This window comes from Notamacropus eugenii, chromosome 5 (genome assembly GCF_028372415.1).
Source record: "Notamacropus eugenii isolate mMacEug1 chromosome 5, mMacEug1.pri_v2, whole genome shotgun sequence".
NCBI classification, from domain to species: Eukaryota; Metazoa; Chordata; class Mammalia; order Diprotodontia; family Macropodidae; genus Notamacropus; species Notamacropus eugenii.
This window is the reverse complement of record NC_092876.1, coordinates 23,511,002-23,527,460: the sequence shown is the minus strand read 5'-3', so window position 1 is coordinate 23,527,460 and position 16,459 is coordinate 23,511,002. Positions and strand designations below refer to the sequence as shown.

Genomic DNA, 16,459 nt, shown 5'->3' with positions numbered 1-16,459 from the left:
TGATATGGCTCAGAGTGAGTGTAAACAGCAATTGTTTCTGTTCTGGCCAGAAACTCTAAGGGTCGTCTCTCCTCCAACACTGATTCTTTTTGGGAAGGCCAACTACACCACCTTTTCCCTCTGTTCTTACCTAGTCTTTAAATACTGAATGGGTGTTGGCCCAAACAAACTGAGACCTGGGAAAGACCCAGGTGAAAAACGCCAAGGTCTCTCAGTGAACCCTGGGTCATCACCAGTGGTCTTAATCCATGTCTGGCCACTGGACTCTAGGCACTCTGGAGGAGGTGAGACTGATGATTTTGCACAGTTCTGCCCCACTCACATTCAATTCACTTGTTAGTCAGGACATTATCACCCTCCTGATGCCATTGGACATCTTCAAGAATGAAAGACAAACAGCAAATCTGTGGAAGGAACTAAATGATCTTTCTCTTTCAGGTGACATCCACTCTGGATCTTTGACTGTCTAAAAGTGCAAGGAGGAGTTAGAAGGAGGAAGAAGAAGAAATCAAAATATTTCAAATCTGGAAAAACAACTAAGGTATCTATAACCCAAGCCAACCTAACTGAGCTTCCAGTTAGAATGAAAAGAAAGAATCTAAAACTGTAGTCCTTCCAGAAACACACAATGAGAGAACTACCATGAAGGTGGTTAAGGAATAATACAAAAAGCTTCACAGACATAGTGGGGTCAGAGAGTCACGCTGAGATTGACTGAATCAGAGGACACTGACATGGAGAAGTCCCACACTTAACTTACTAAGAAATGTCATAATTCACCTTCAACTTTCAGATCGCCATAGTAGATGTAGTGTGTGTTCATAAAGAAGGGGAACCATTTTATTGTTGTTATTTTCCATATGCTAAGGATAAAATAAAGCAAATTGGATAAGGAGGCTCAAAATCATGTAGTTCAATTGACAGCCCCCCAATAACAAGTCCTACAAGGTGTCTGGAGCACCTTCCTCCAAGGAGTAAAGGACCATTCCAATGTTGGTGACATTCACTCTTGACCTTTCACTGATAAAATGTGCAAGAATGATTTAGAGGGAGAAAGAACAAAATTCAAGTATTAGAAATCTAGGAAAATATCTTAGCTATCTACATCCCAATCTAACTGAGCTTTCCGAGGGTACAGAGAGAAAGGACTTAAAAACTGAAGTTCTTCCAGAAATACATAATGTGATGAATACCATGATAATGGTGAAGAAATCATACAGATCAACTTCACAGACATAGTGGAAACAGAGAGTGAAGTTAAGATCAACTGAATACAGAGGACACTGACATGGAGAAATCCCACATTTCACTTACTACAAGTGTCATAATTGATATTAGAGTTTCAGGACACAAAAGCACATGTTGTATGTATACACAAAGTGGGGGAAAAGGTTTTTTTTGTTGATATGCTAAGGTTAAATAATCCAAACTGAGCAAGATTACACTTAGTAGAAACTGATTGAGATATTGTAAAATGGTTAACCCATACTCCAAAATAACATAAACCGCATTGCTGAGGTTTCTCATTACAAAAGCTAAAGCAAGACCAGACATGAGGAAGAGCATTTTTAGTGTTGCCTAATTCATACAAGAGCCTTTGTTCAGTTCATGCAGAAGAGAGACTTGAGATTACTTGGCCCTTCTTAGTGACTGGAGGTCTTTGGGGTTATGGTGTGATCCCTAGGGCAGAGAGTGCATAGAATTTGGAGTTAGGTCTCAGCCCCAGAGAAGGATCATATTAGAAAAGTCAATGGACTGTGTCAGAGGGAACAAGGAGTAGAGATGGTTACAATGGGTACAGTTCATCTCTAGGGAAGTCTCCCTCTCTGATGACAAGCTTTTCTTCTAAGGCCCACCAGAAGTTCCCAAACTTATTTGACCTACTGTCTCCTTTAAAAAAAATACTCAGTGAGACCCCACACTCTATCCCAGGAAATCTTCATTCTTTAATCCTTTAATTATTTTTTTGAAATTGTATCATTTGAAAAAATATGATTTATTTTAAATCATGCATATTAAATTAAATAACATGACAAATTTTCAATATTTTTGCTGCATTGAAATTTTGATGACACAGTATTGCATCATATAACTGAATAGTATCATGTTGTAAACTATCAGTACATGCACATATTCCTGACAATGCCTGCTGGACTTCCTGACAAAGGGAGACATGCTTGCTGCCAACACTTGCTTGTAAGACCTGTTGTGGGACCTGACCATTGATGGCTTTATAACTTGCATTTTGTGTGCTAATTTGGAAAGCAATGTAATCAGTATAACTTTAACTCCGTTGCAGAACAGATGAAACATGTAGGATCAGTTTTTCAAAATGTTCTCTTCTTTCCTTATGCTTCCATTGCCCCTAATTATTATTCAGCACCCCCCAACTGCACCCAAGGCTATGACCACCACCAAGAGTGTTCCATCACCCCAGGGGGTAGCATCACCCACTTTGAGAACCTCTGAGGTCCACCTTCTCCTGAGGGAGGAAGTTTCTGAGTTCCAGAAGTACTTGGTTCAAATAATAAGCCCTATGGGGAAGCGGAGTAGAATAGGACTGGAATAAACAAGCAGTGATGGGGCTGCCCGAGAATGCTGGGAGGGAACTGGAAAGGTTGTTCAGGGCAGGGACACTTGTGCTAGGCAGGCTGTGGCAAAGTGCAGCTTTTTACGCAGGGGAATTCAGAGGCCTCTCCACTTCTGTGCTGGTAGTGATTCACAATCAGGAAATTCATTTTTGCACCCAAGGGTGAAACTTTGCATTTCTCCTGTTGGGAAAAAGGTAAGAAAATGAGAATTTCTATAGTACCCATAATGCCAGGTATTAGGCTAAACACTTTTGGAACCGTAAGGGCATTTGATCATCACAACAACCCTGGCAGGTGGGGGCTATTCTTATTTCCATTTGACAGTGGAGGAAACTGAGGCAAACAGAGGTGAAGTGACTTGCCCAGGATGACACAACTCTAAATGTTTGAGGATAGCACTCAGCTCTCCCTGATTTCAAGCCCAAATCTTTATCCCTTGGGCCACATAGTGGCTTCTGTAAAATGATAGATCATTAGATAAAGCCCACGTTTGCAGGCTCTTGACATCTTTTTTCATCTTGCCTCATCCACTGTGTTCCCTATATCTGAGAACTCTCTCATGTCAAAATCTGATGAGCAGATCATGTATGCCTTTATCCAAGTCAATGGTAAAAATGCTGCACAGCACACACCCCAGGACAGATTTCTGGGTTAGTCTCCTGGAGACCTCTTGCCATGATGACACTGAACCATCAGAAACTGCTGAGTACAGCCATCAAACCAGTGATAAAGCACTTAACTGTATTGTTTTCTGTCATCTCCATAGGATATGATCACCGTTCCAATGCTGTGCTCAAATCCAAGCTTTCTATGTCCACAGCTTCATTCTCTTCCTCTACTAAGTTACTGATTGTGTCCAGAAAAGGAAGCCAGGAGAGTCTGGGATGATCTTTGATTGGGGAAGTCAAGCTGGCTGGTCACCATCACTACTTCACTGTCTAATGATGATCCAAGTATCTCTTTAATAATCCATTCTGCCATAACCTTGAGAACTGAAGCCAAGCTCATAGTCCTTCAGTTAGTAGACTGTCTTCTTCCCTCTTGTAAACTGAGATCATGTTTCCCCTTCTAAAATTTCCTTTTTCATGACCTTTTAAAAATTATTTTTATTTATTTTATCAAATATTTCCCAGTCATGTAAACTTCTAAATGTTACTTTTATTAACTTTGGAGTTCCCAATTCTCTATTTCCCTCCTATTTCTTCCCTCTCTTTGAGAAATTGAGTACTTTTTGTGTATTTAAGAGAGAGATATGTGAGAAGAGAAAAGGAGAGATAGAAAGAATGAAAGACAAAAAGACAGAAAGAGAAGAGAGGAAATGAGATAGAGAAAGAGACAAAGAGAGATGTGGATAGTTGAAATATCTCATACTTATTGTATAAAATCATACCTGTCATCAAATGGACTAATTCCACTTTCCTATTGTCTAGTATACTGAGATAATCTCAATATGGGAGGGAAATGCTTTTGTTTCTTGCATCTTTGGTCTTTTCCCAAACACTCCATTTCATATTTTCCCCAAACTGATTCCCACATTCCCTCTCATGAGAACATGGAAGCAATATACAATATTACTCCTTTCTAAGCTTTGCTTCCTCAATTACTTGGAAATTTATTTTCAATGGTGAGGATAATGTAAATTTAAAAATTCTAATCCTAAATGTAAATCTTTCCAACTGTACAAAAATGGGGGGGGGGGAGAGGGATGGGGTGATAGAAGAAAAGCAATAAATTATTTCCCATGGGATGTATCTATATATACACATACATAAACACATACACACGTGCATACATATGTACATAAATTCAAAATAAAAGAATAGGAAAATGGGTTTTGCTGCAAATAATCCCTTAAAGCATAATATGTAATAATATTTTCAAATAACATACAAAAGGAGAGAAGTAAATGACCAGTTAAACTGTTCTTTTCATGACACTGGAATTTTTGTCTCCAGGTATCATTTATCTGATTCAATCCAATAAAATTTGATCATGTGAAGAGATAAAACTAAGACAACGACATCATGGTTGAAGACTAAGCACAAAATTTTGTAGATAGACAGATAGATAGATATACACATACATTTAAACATAGCAACATTCCTATATTTGTTCCAAAACAGGCAGGATTTCACTAGTTATAGGTAGTATAAGAGGACTTGGCAGGGTGTCTAGATAATCTGAAATGTCATCTCCCACATGGATGCTTCCATCGTAGGGTTTCTGAGCTGGCCTCAAATTTCCATATTAATGAGCATATTTGTTGTGGAGGGATGGGGGTCCAGCCTCACACCAATTAATCACTGGAGGCCCAGATCCCAGGAGGGAATCAATCAATCAATCAATCAATCCCACCTCAAAACAGGCATTTAGGGATTTTTCTCTTAACTCCCCACAATGTATGGATAAGCCTTCAGTCAATTTGAAGGCATTCTAGGACACTGAGTCATTGGATGAAGGTAGATATTGGGCACAAGGGAATCATCATGGCACTGAGTGAAAGAATCAGAGCCAGGACTCAGCTAATCCATGAAGGGGGAAGCCCAGAGCTGGAAGACTGTAAGTTGGGGAGGGCCTGAAGGAGGCTGACCTTGGACTTTACAGCACAGGGTAGCTGAGACACCAGAGGGAGAGCCCAGGGGGAGTGTTTTAGTCTTCCCCACTCACCCTCCACTGTCAGTCTGATCAGTAGAAGCTGAGTGAGCCCAGAAGAGGTTTTCACGAGGTTCTGCTGGACCTTATCCTCCTCCTGCACTAAGCTGCCCCTAAGCTTCCTGAGGGCAGGCACATCTCCCATGTCTCTGCATCAGCAGGGCCCTGCACAGTGCCTGGCACAGAGGAGGCTCTTCATGTGCCATTGCTGAAAAATTGGAGAACAGGATCTGACCTGCATAGATAAGCTGACAATTGTTTTTACTGAGATTGAATCCCAAGGAGATAAAAGACATTGACCCAAAGATCCGAGACCTGCTAGAACATTCACAACAAAATTCATGACACCAGCATAAGTAAAAAGACAGGGGAGACCCACAGATGTAGGGAAACTGAATGAATTATGAGGGATGAAAACTCTGGAAAATGGCACTCGTGTGGTTATAGGAATACAGAGAAGCACATGAAGGTCAGTGTGAACTGAAGCATCATGGGAAAGGTGAATCCAGAAAGACACTGAGAGTCAAGACCATGGGAATCCACATGAAAAGAATTGGCATCCAGCCAAGAGTCACCCAGCATTGATTAAGTGCTTACTGTGTGCCAGGCACTGTCATATGCACTGAGAATAACAAGATAGAAAAAACCAGGCTCAATTCACCAGGAAATCCATAGCCAGGTACTGACAAGGGACAGGGAGAGCAGAAAAAATAAATGGAAAGGTGAAGTAGGAAGTTGCATTATATAGCTGAGACTTGATTCAAGTCAAGAAAAAGGAAATGAGGAATGTAAGCCTTCCGGGCACAGGACACAGCCAGGGCAAAGGCATGGAGATGAGAGATGGAATGCCATGCCTAAGAAACAGGCAGTTGGCTACTAGACCTGGGTGGGAGAGATCTTAGAGGAGAGTGAAGTTGTAACCATCATCACCACCCTTTGTGCCATGGTTCAAGGTCTTCACAACACTTGGTGAATATCACATTTGATCCTCACAATAAGGCTGAGAGATGGGTGTTGTAATTGTCCCCATTTTACACATGGGAAAACTGAGGCTCAGACAGAGGAAAGACTGACAGGAGATGCCTGAGGCAGGATTTCAGCTCAGGTCTTCCTGATCCCTGGTGCCCTTTCACAGGACAGGGGCAGCAGTGTTTAATGGTCATCACCAGCTCTGGGACAGGCACTGGTCACTGCCCCCCATGAGCCACGTAGACAAGCTGGTCCATATAAGACCCACAGCCCCAGCCTGGGCAGCAGATCTGTCCTCCCCCAGCACCTGAGTCCTGACTGTCCCTGCAGCTGGCCCAGGACAGGAGGACCCTCCCCACTGAGCTCAGCTAAGGAGGACAGAAACCCACTGTGGGGAGAGGACAGGAGTTCCTCTTCTGAGGGTGGTCCTCCCCTCCTTTTCACACCAGGGTTTCCTGTTTCCTCTTCCTTTTTTCTCTGAGCCTGACATAGATGGCCACAGGGAGCCATGGTGTTCAGGGAGTGACAGAAAGCCCACCAGAGCCTGCCTCTCTCCTATCTCATCCATGCTGCTGCTGCTGCTGCTCCTGCCCCTGCTCTGGGAGGGTGAGTGGTGTTGGGGCAGAGGGAGGCTGGTCTGAGGGGTGAGAAGAGTTGGAAATGCTGACCAGGCCTCTGTCTGCCCTCAGGGTCCCTGTCCCAAAGACTGAATATACAACGCTCGGTGACTGTGCAGGAGGGGATGTGTGCCCACATCCTCTGCACCATTGAAGACTACAGCACATCACCTTATGGCTACAGCAGAGTTCATGGCTACTGGTTCAAAAAAGAATATTACGGTTACCGTCTTGTGGCCACAAGTGACCCGTATTGGACAGTGATGGAGCAAGTCCAGGGGAGATTCCATCTCCTTGGGAATCCCAGGATGAACAATTGCTCTCTGAGCATCACAGATGCCCAATCTTCAGACAAGGGGACATACTACTTCTATTTGAGTAAAGGAGATGGTCTGTACAGTTACCTACAACCTGAACTTTATGTGAATGTGACAGGTAGGATGCTCCTCCCCTAGGAGGCCCTTAGTGCATGAGGCAGGGAGGTCTGGGGAATGGGCTGTCTTTGGAGACCATGATCCTGTCTGTGGAAAGGGTAAGACAATGTGGAAGACACATAGAGAAGCCACTCAGGAAGCAGGGCAGATCCAGGGAAGGATGTGAAGACCTTGCTTAAAGATCCAGAGCTATAGAGGGAAGAGAACTTGGTGGGGTCCCCTTGGTGAGGAACCAGGACCCCAGACAAGGCTTAGAGGGGCCATTGTTCTGCTGAAAAGATCTCTGTTGAAAAGGAGCTGCTGCCAAAGAAAAGAGATTCAAATCCCAGGTCTCTGCCTGACTCTCTTTGGGGCATTTTGCCCTATTATTTCCCCTCCCTCTCTGGGATTCAGTTAACCCTTATGTACAATGAAAGTGTTATTTTCTACTGCTTTTAATATACCTTCCTTTTGACCTATAATCTATGAGTGACGCAGGGGCTGAGGATGAAGAGGATGCCCCTAGGAGGCTGGTAAGGAGATGATGGGGCCTAAATGACAGCCTGCTATGAGGGGAACACTGTGGGAACCATAGGAGTGGGGTAGGTAACAGCATCTGGAAGGACACTAAAGGCCTAATTCCCCTCCCCAGACCATGTCTTACTGTCTCTCACCAGGCTCTCCAAATGTGATCCAGAAACCAGACATTGCTATTCCAGAGGTGTTAGAGTCGAGAATCCCAGTGACTTTGAACTGCACATTTTCTTGGGCCTGTGGGGGAAACAGACCCTTCAAATTCTCCTGGATGGGGGCTGCTCTCTCCTCCAAGTCACAAAGCTCTGAGCCACCCCACTCCTCTCGGGTATCCTTCATCCCTAGGCACCAGCATCATGGCACCAACCTCACCTGTCAGGTGACACTTCCTGGAGGTCGTTTGAGCTCAGAGAGAACTGTCCAACTCAATGTGTCCTGTGAGTGCTGGGGCAGAAGGCCTGCATCCTACAAAAGAGGGGCTAAGGGAAGACTGTATTTAGGCACCAGGCTCTAAGCCCAACCCTGTGAAATCAGATGCCTTTTTCCTGAGCCAGGGCAGAGAAAGCTGCCTCCCAATGCAAACAAAGGCTGGAATTTCCAATTTTTATTCATTCATTCATTTATTTACTCGTGGAGGTGGGAAGACAAGGCAGTTGGGGTTAAGTGATTTGCCCAAGGTCACACAGCTAGTAAGTATATCAAGTGTCTGAGGTTGGATTTGAACTCAGGTCCTCCTGACTCCAGGTCCAGGGCTCTACTTACTACACCTCTTAGCTGGGCCAGGGATTTCCTATTTTCTCTCTCTCTGAGCCTCCATGGTTTCAATTGTAGTCTGTGATTCTGGAATTTAATGTCTTCCCTGCCTGATGCTGGGCTGGGCAGAGAGCCCCCCCCCAGCCAGCCTGGTGCTTCTGTTGCAGATGCTGTGCAGAATGTGACCATCACCATGGCCCAGGGCAATAGGACAACAGGTATGAGCAGAACCCCAGAGGGAGGGCAGGGAAGGAACCTGGGGGCTTCAGCTTCTCCTCTGAGGGTGGGTGTAGATATCAGGGGGAGGAGGGAGATAGGGGAAACAGTTTCTCTCACTCTGCAGGCCTAGGTTCTCTTTGGGTTAAGTGACTCTTCACCTCCTGGACTTACATCAGCTCTCATTTACTCTTGACTTTAAGGATTAAAAAGAATTTTCCTCCCAGCAGTTCCATGAGATGGAAGTGAGAGAGTTCTTGTCCCCACTTTCCAGATGAGGAAACTGAGCCTCAGAGCTGTGGGCAGGGCCTGACTTAGCTCACAGAGGTCCCCAGCACCAGAGAGGTGTGAAGTCTAAATGTAGAGACTGAATATAGTGACCTCTCCGTTGCACCAGGCTTGGCCTGAGAGGGTCAAGTCCTAAGTTGAGACTCAGTTCCCAGGGCAGTGCTCTTCCTACTAGACCTATCAAGGTTTCCTTCTTGGGAAAGCTGACCTGGATCTCTATCGTCCAGTCCAGAGGAGGAGGTTTTGTTACATGGGTCCCAGGGCAGCTGGTGGTAGGAAAGTGGATCCTAGTGGTGAGTACGGGGGGTTCCAGCTACAGTGATGACATCTCCCCAGATTTAGATTGTCAGGCTCAGCGTGCAGACATTTCAGTCTCCTGCGACCTTGTTTGTTGTGTCTGTGATTCACATTAACTTTCGCTTAATTAGTACAGTGACAGAGAGAGACAGAGAGAGGAAGTAAGAAAAAAAGACAGGATACAAGTAAGAGATGAAGGAAACGAAAGGTAAAGAAAGTAATATAGAAAGGAAGGAGGGAAGAGGGATGGAAGAAGCCAAATATAGAAATACAGAAGGAAGGAAGAAAGCCAGATAGAAATAAGGAAGAAAATGGATAGAAAGGAAAAGGGAAGAAGTGGCAAAGGAAGAAAGGAGAAGAAAGGGCAAGAAGAAAGAAAAAGGCACAAAGGCAAGATGTAAAAGAGATAAAGAAAGAATGAAAGAAGGAAGAAAAAAGGAAAGTAAAGTAGAAAAGAATGAAGGAGGGAGGAAAAGAAGACAAACAAAACCCAACCTGAGGCAAAGGCAGGAACACCACCTAGGCTGAGTGTGCCCTGGCAGCAGCAGAGGCAGGGGAGGCCTCCATGGTCTGGGGAGCAGCCAGGGAAGATGCAGGGCAGGGAGAAGGGGCAGGAATCCAGGCTGGGCTGGGCCTGGGGTTCCCCTTCCTGCCTGGGGTCCTATCCTCTCCCACTTGCCCCTTCCTGGTGGGATCTTGGGGGAGTCACACCAGCTTTCTAGCTGCCATGTGCCTGCTGGGTACCTTGAAGGTGGGAAACAGGGGGTGTCTGAGGTCCCTCCAGGTTCTCAGTTCTGGGACCTCCTGGTCTTTTTCAGTTTTTGTTCCAGGAAACAGTTCAGCTCTTGTGGTGCAGGAGGGACAGTCCCTTCACATGCTCTGTGCTGCCAACAGCAATCCCCCAGCTACACTGAGCTGGATCCTGGGGAACCAAACGCTGGCCTCTTCCCAACCCTCAGAGGATGGAGTCCTGCACCTGGATCTGCCCCACCTGGGCCCAGCAGATGGAGGCAATTACACCTGCCTGGCTCAGCATCCTCTGGGCTCCAAGCAGGCCTTCCTGAGAGTCTCTGTGCAGTGTGAGTGTGAGGGGGCTGGGCATCATGGGGTGCTTGGGTCCTGGTGGGGAGAGTAGTGTGTCACGCACTAAGAGAGGGGGTCTCCTGCGTCTTTCCACAGATTCTCCAAGAATTATCAACCCTTCCTGCTTCTGGCTCAAGGAGGGCTTGTTCTGTACCTGTTCTGTCCAAGCAGAGCCAGCCCCTTCCTTGCTTTGGTGGGTAGAGGGGAAGCCTGTGGAGGACAATAGTAGCAGTGACACCTTCCAGGTAACATCAACCATGTCTGAGTCCTGGGCCAACAGCAGCCTGAGAGTGAAGGTGGACAGGGTCCCCAACATCACTGTCAGCTGTGAGGGAAAGAACCCCCAGGGGACCCATACCATGCTCTTCCAGCTGCTGCCAGGTGAAGGATGAGGGAGGGAAGGCAGCTGGGGCAGAGGATCATGAGGACAGTGGACCCAATATGATCACCACCCTTGTTCACCCCACATTCCCCTTTTGTCCAGATGGACCCACGCCATCTCATGTGTTCCCACAAGGTATGATCCTGGGTGTCCTCTGTGGAGCTGGTGCCACAAGTCTGCTAGCCCTCTCCCTTATTCTGTGAGTGTGGAGGCTGGAAGGAGGACAGGATGTGGTGGGGAGGAGGGGGTTTGGGGAGGGAATTCAAGAAATGATGGCCTGCTTGGATGTCTCAGAAATCCTCAGATGGCTGATGTCTCCCTGAGTTCAGGCACAAATTTCATAGGATTATAAGACTGAGAATCAGAAGAGAAATCCAGCACCCTTCTTTTTTCAGAAACAAAGATTCATAGAGGAAAAGTGAGTTGCTCAAGGTCACACTTATGACCTTATGTAGTCAAGTCCTGATTTCCAATAATCCAGGCCCCTGAGTTGAGGTGAGCTTCCAGGAGTAAAAGGGGAAGCTGGGGGTGCAGTGACTAGAGCACTGCGGCAAGTCCTGCCTCAGACATTTAGAAGCTGTGTGAACCCAGGGAAGTCCCTTAAACTGTTTGCCTCCGTTTATTCATTTACCAGCTGGGGTAACAAGAGTACCTACCTAACTTGTAGGGCACTATATAAATGTTAGCTGTAACTAAATGGGATCTATTTGTAATTGCGTGGTGCACTGCCTAGCACACAGTGAGTGATACGGGAAGGCTATCTACTGTTATTATATTTTTAAATAGCATCACATCTGTATAGTCCTTGGCACAGTGCATAGCACATAGTAGGTACTTAGCATACTCTTGTTTCCTGCCTCGGTCCCTCCCCTCTTTCAGTTCCCCAAGCTGAATCATGGGTTCTGTGTCACAGTCAGTGAGGGGCACACCCGAATTTAGCCCCACATCATCCAGGGTCTTTTCCCCAAAGTGAGATGAAGGAGAGGTGGTCTGCTGCCTGGCTAGATCATTCCTCCAAACAGGAATTTATATTCCCCTGGACATGAGGAGGAAAGATTCCAGGGTAAGAGGCTAAAAATTCCAACTTTTAAAAAAAAAATTATGACATCCCCCATTTTATGGAGCCTCTGTTCTGTTTAATTTTTTTTTTAATTTTAGTATTCTCTCCCTCTGAATGGAAGAAAAAAACTAAATTCTTGTAAGAAATTTACCTAGTCCAGCAAAAGTCCAATTAAACACCAGAATGGCAATCAAATTGGGATCTTCTGCAATTTTTGTTTTACTAAAAGTGCCTCTGATTGAATAATGTGATTGAAGAATTGCTGGGCCTGCCCATTGAGGGAAGCTTGACTAGGGGAGTTGTTTTGTAGGAAGGTGCCAAGTACCTTTTTGTTTCTATTGAGGCCCTGGGTCAGAGGGTTATGCTGTAAAAAGTGTATAAATACTCTGAGGGTGAGGTTTTACTTTGGGACTTAGTTTTTGGAAGCAAGTCTGTGTGCCAGATGAGAATCTGGAAAGGTGCTAAGCAACCCCTCCCCAACCAGGCTTTTTGAAAACCCAGATGTTGGTGCTTCCCTCTCTGGCAAAGATATGTGGATGTTAGTGGTCAGGCAGTCTGGAAGCTCTGTCTGTTGATTTTTAATTTCTCTGAAATTTTGATTTTGATTTTCTCTGATACACGTACTTGATTCAAGTGATTGTTAACCCCTCCAAAGTTGCCTTTCCTTTTATGAATGCAGATCTAAGAGCCTGTGATAGCATACGTTGGGGTGCTTACTGTTACAAACACCCAAAGTGAAATTCTTCCATGCTTTCTCAATTCCTTTGTCACTTTCATGACATTCTTTTCCGAAGTACATTGGTCATTCCCCTTGATGGAGAAAACAGATAGAAGATGAAAATCTGCCTTCTCTCTGCAGGGCAATGTCCTTTCCCTCTACCACAAACAGTGGCCCTGTGCCTTTTCCTGACTCTCCCCTCCACCCTTTTCATCATCCTTAGCTTTTCTCCCAGTTTTGTCTCCTTCCCAAGCTTGAAAAACCCTGATCACACCTTGCCACAGCATTACTACACTTGTATTCATTCTTCTTTATGTTGCCTGTCTTCGTTGAAAAGCCAAGTGGGTTGGTGAGCTCCTTCTGCATCTGTATCAGTCTTTTACTTTATTTTTTTTTCATTTTTAATTAAAATTTTTACTTTCAGTTTTAAATTCTTACCCCCCCAGTTCATTGAGGAAGAAAGAAATATAATACCCATTACAGATATGAAGTCATGCAAAACAAATTTCCAAAACAGGAAAAGCAAAAACAAAGAAGGAAAACATGCTTCAATCTACATACAGAGTGGAGGTTGAGAAGTTTTTCGTAGTGAGACATTTGGAATTTTTTTGGATCACTGTCTTAATCAGAATAGATAAATCTCTCATGGTTGAGCATCCTTACAATAAATGCGTGCTATTACCATGTACAAGGGTCTGGTTCTGCTCCCTTCACTTTGCATTAGTCCATATAAAACTTTCCATGCTTTTCTGAACTCATCTACTTTTCCATTGCTTATAGCACAAGAGTATTCCACCATAATCATATACTACAATTTCTTCAGCTATTCCCCAATTGATGGATATACCCTCAGTGTCCAATTTTTTGCCCCCATCAAAAAATTCTTCTCTTATCAATAGATTTGGCAAGAAATTTTCTCCATATTCCTCTAATGTGCTTATGTTATTATCCTTTGCATGTAAATCATGTATCCACTTTGAGCTGATCTTGCTAATCGGGATGAGATTTGGTGTATACCGTATTTTTCCTGGACTGCTTTCCAGTTTATCCAATGGTCTTTGTTGAGTAGTGAATTCTTAGCTTGGTTTTTGAGTTTGTCTTGAGCAACTCTAGGTACTGTGGTCATTTCCTTTGGAATGTTGTGTGCCTGATCCATTAATAAACCACTCTATTTCTTATTCAGTATGAAACTGTTTTGATGACTGCTGCTTTGTAGTAGAGTTCTGCTTGGCCTCCTTCCCTGTTGGATTAGATGAATTTTAAAATGTGACTCTTTTTGTGCCTGTGGAGGGGATGGATATGTGTTTGAAACAGAGAGAGGAGGGAGAGAGGGAGAAAGAGAGAGAGGGAAAGGGAGGGAAAGAAAGAGAGGGGGGACAGGGAAAGGGAGGAAGAGAGAGAGAGAGAGAGAGAGAGAGAGAGAGAGAGAGAGAGAGAGAGAGAGAGAGAGAGAGAGAGAGACAATTGTTTCTCTTTGAGTCAATTCATATGAGAGTGAGGTCCAAAGGATACCACTCCCCCCTCTACTTCCTCCTGCATTGTAAAAGCTCTTCCTTTTATGCCTTTTTTATGTGTGACAATTTTCCCCATTCTTTTCTCCCTTTCCCCTTCTCCCAGTACATCCCTCTTTCTCACTTTTCCATTCTTTTCTTTGACATCATCCCAACATAATAGTCTTGTACCTCTGCCTCCTGTCTATGTGCTTGGCTCCCAACTGCCTCAAAAGTGATAAAGTTCTCAGGAGCTACAAGTATCATCTTCTCACATAGGAATTTAAACAGTTTAACCATATGGGGTCCCTCATGATTTCTCTTTCATTTTACCTTGTTGAGCATCTCTTGATTCCTGTTTTTGAATGTCAGATTTCCTATTCAGCTCTCATCTTTGCACTAGGAATGCTTGAAACTTTTCTGCCTCATTCAGAGTACAATTTTATTATATAAGATTATAATCAGTTTTGCCAGCTGGGTTATTTTTGGTAATAATCTTAGCCACTTTGCCTTCTGGAACATGATATGCCAAGCTCTCTGTTCCCTTGAACCTGTAGTCCAATTGTGTCAGTTGGGCCTAACTCTTTGTGACCCCATTTGAGGTTTTCATGGGGAAAATACTAGAGTAGCTCACCATTTACTCCTCCAACTCATTTGACAGATGAAGAAATTGAGGCAGAGTTAAGTGACATACCCAGGGTCACACAGTTAGTAAGTATCTGAGGCTGGATTTGATCTCAGCAAGAAGAGTTTGCTGAACTTAAGTCCTGGCACTCTATCCACTCTCATACATAGCTACCCTGTGTAGCAACCAAAGCTAAATCTCATGTGATATTGATTGTGGTTCCACAGTATTTGGACTGTTCCTTTCTGGCTGCTTACAATATTTTCCCACTGATCTCAGAGTTCTGGAATTTGGCCATGATATTCCTGGGACTTTTCATTTGGGGATCTCTTTCGAGAGGGGATTGATGATTTTCATTTCTTAAAGATGGGGGTAACATAGAAAACATTTCTGGCTGTCAAATCAGGAGATATGCAGAGATTTCAGACAGCAGAGAGTGCTGCTGTGGGGAGCAGGATAGAGAACTGATTAAAGAGGAGTAAAAGGATTGCCTTGCTCCAGTGAGGACCCATTAAGAAGCATAGTGGATAAAGCATTCAGCCTGTGATGACTGGGAACAGTGTTACCCCATAGGATCACAGCATATAGAACTTGAACAGACCTTGAAGACAATGTTATCCAAGCCTTTCATTTTACAGATTAGGACACTGAGGCCTAGATGGAGAAAGGGATTTCCCCAAGACATCAGGGGGAAATATTTCCAAGTGCAAGTCTCTTGATCCAACAGGAGTGTGCAAGCCTCACACTCCTGTTGTTCATAGACTTGTGGAATTTGGAGCCCTGAGATCACTGAACAGGAGAATGTCATAGGGGAAGGGACCTTAGCGACCCTAGAGTCTGAATGCCTCATTTGACAAATGAAAAAGCAGGAGACAATTGTGGGAAAATAGTATGTCCAGAGTCAGGCAGAGAGTGAGTGACAGGGCCCTCCTCTGCATCCACATCTCAGGCTCTCTCCCCTGTACCAACTCTGTCTTTCTACTTCCTCAGGGTAAAGAAGCTCAGGAAGAAGTCAGTGGAAGCAGCAGCAGCAGAAGCATCCAGGGGGTGAGTGGAGGTAGAGTATGCCAGCCCTGACCTCCCAATTTTTCACCCAACTCTCTCACTCCCTAGCTCCCTCTCTGCCCCAAAGCCATCTCCCCCCACTTTCTACTCCTTCTCTCATGATGCTGGGACCTGCTTTGACTGAACTCCCCCTTTCCCTTTCTCCAAGATCCCAAGAGACCATCCAGGGTGGACCTGTCCCTCAATCCCATTTCACCAGCTGTAGACAGAGTCCCAACCCCAGCAGCTCCAGAGGATGGACTAGATGATTTACATTATGCTTGTCTCAACTTCCAAGCAGGGAAAGCTGGAGAAGACCATGGATCCACTGATCCCCTCAATGAGTACTCAGAGATTAAATTCCAATGAGTTGAGTCTTCAGCCTTGGTTCTACATTGGGTGGTTCACAAGTCAATTGCTTCCCTCCATTATTATATTCCACAACTATTTATTAAACCCCTGCTAGAGACAGATTTGGGTAAGGTATGCCCCCTATAATCAGGGAACTTTCAGTCTAGTAAATGGACCAAACACAAGCCCAGGGTAGTGGTCGCTCCCCAAACTTGGACTCCTCTTCACAGACAGGGATCCTACGAGAGTTATCTGGCATCTTGTGCTCTAGGGGGCATTTTCATGGACCACTATTATTTCAAACTCCATAGCTCCTGAGCCCCCACCAGTGTGCTTCCCAATAATATTCAAGTGGAACAACAAGAAGAAGAATTCC

At 44.6% G+C, this 16,459-nt stretch overlaps 1 protein-coding gene across 2 annotated transcripts; it reads left to right on the top strand.

Annotated features, from left to right (window-relative positions):
- The first annotated feature begins 6,672 nt into the window (after window positions 1-6,672).
- On the top strand, window positions 6,673-16,113 carry LOC140503611 (sialic acid-binding Ig-like lectin 5). 2 transcript variants are annotated; one of them, XM_072607744.1, is made up of 9 exons: window positions 6,673-6,818; window positions 6,902-7,264; window positions 7,920-8,213; window positions 8,697-8,747; window positions 10,149-10,409; window positions 10,510-10,794; window positions 10,898-10,994; window positions 15,679-15,735; window positions 15,902-16,113. In XM_072607744.1, exons 1-9 carry the CDS (start codon window positions 6,779-6,781, stop codon window positions 15,999-16,001), a joined length of 1,548 nt encoding a protein of 515 aa, XP_072463845.1. In that variant the 5' UTR covers window positions 6,673-6,778; the 3' UTR covers window positions 16,002-16,113. The 2 variants fall into 2 exon arrangements, with proteins under 2 accessions (XP_072463845.1, XP_072463846.1); XM_072607745.1 differs by having other exon boundaries at window positions 15,679-15,745; window positions 15,902-15,989.
- The last annotated feature ends 346 nt before the right edge of the window (window positions 16,114-16,459 follow it).

Bases quoted from the DNA above. Each gene is read 5' to 3' on its own strand.
- LOC140503611 (XM_072607744.1), top strand. From the start codon at position 6,779: ATGCTGCTGCTGCTGCTGCTCCTGCCCCTGCTCTGGGAGG. The intron at 6,819-6,901 runs GTGAGTGGTGTT...GTCTGCCCTCAG, and splicing joins CCTGCCCCTGCTCTGGGAGG to GGTCCCTGTCCCAAAGACTG. The intron at 10,995-15,678 runs GTGAGTGTGGAG...CTACTTCCTCAG, and splicing joins CTAGCCCTCTCCCTTATTCT to GGTAAAGAAGCTCAGGAAGA.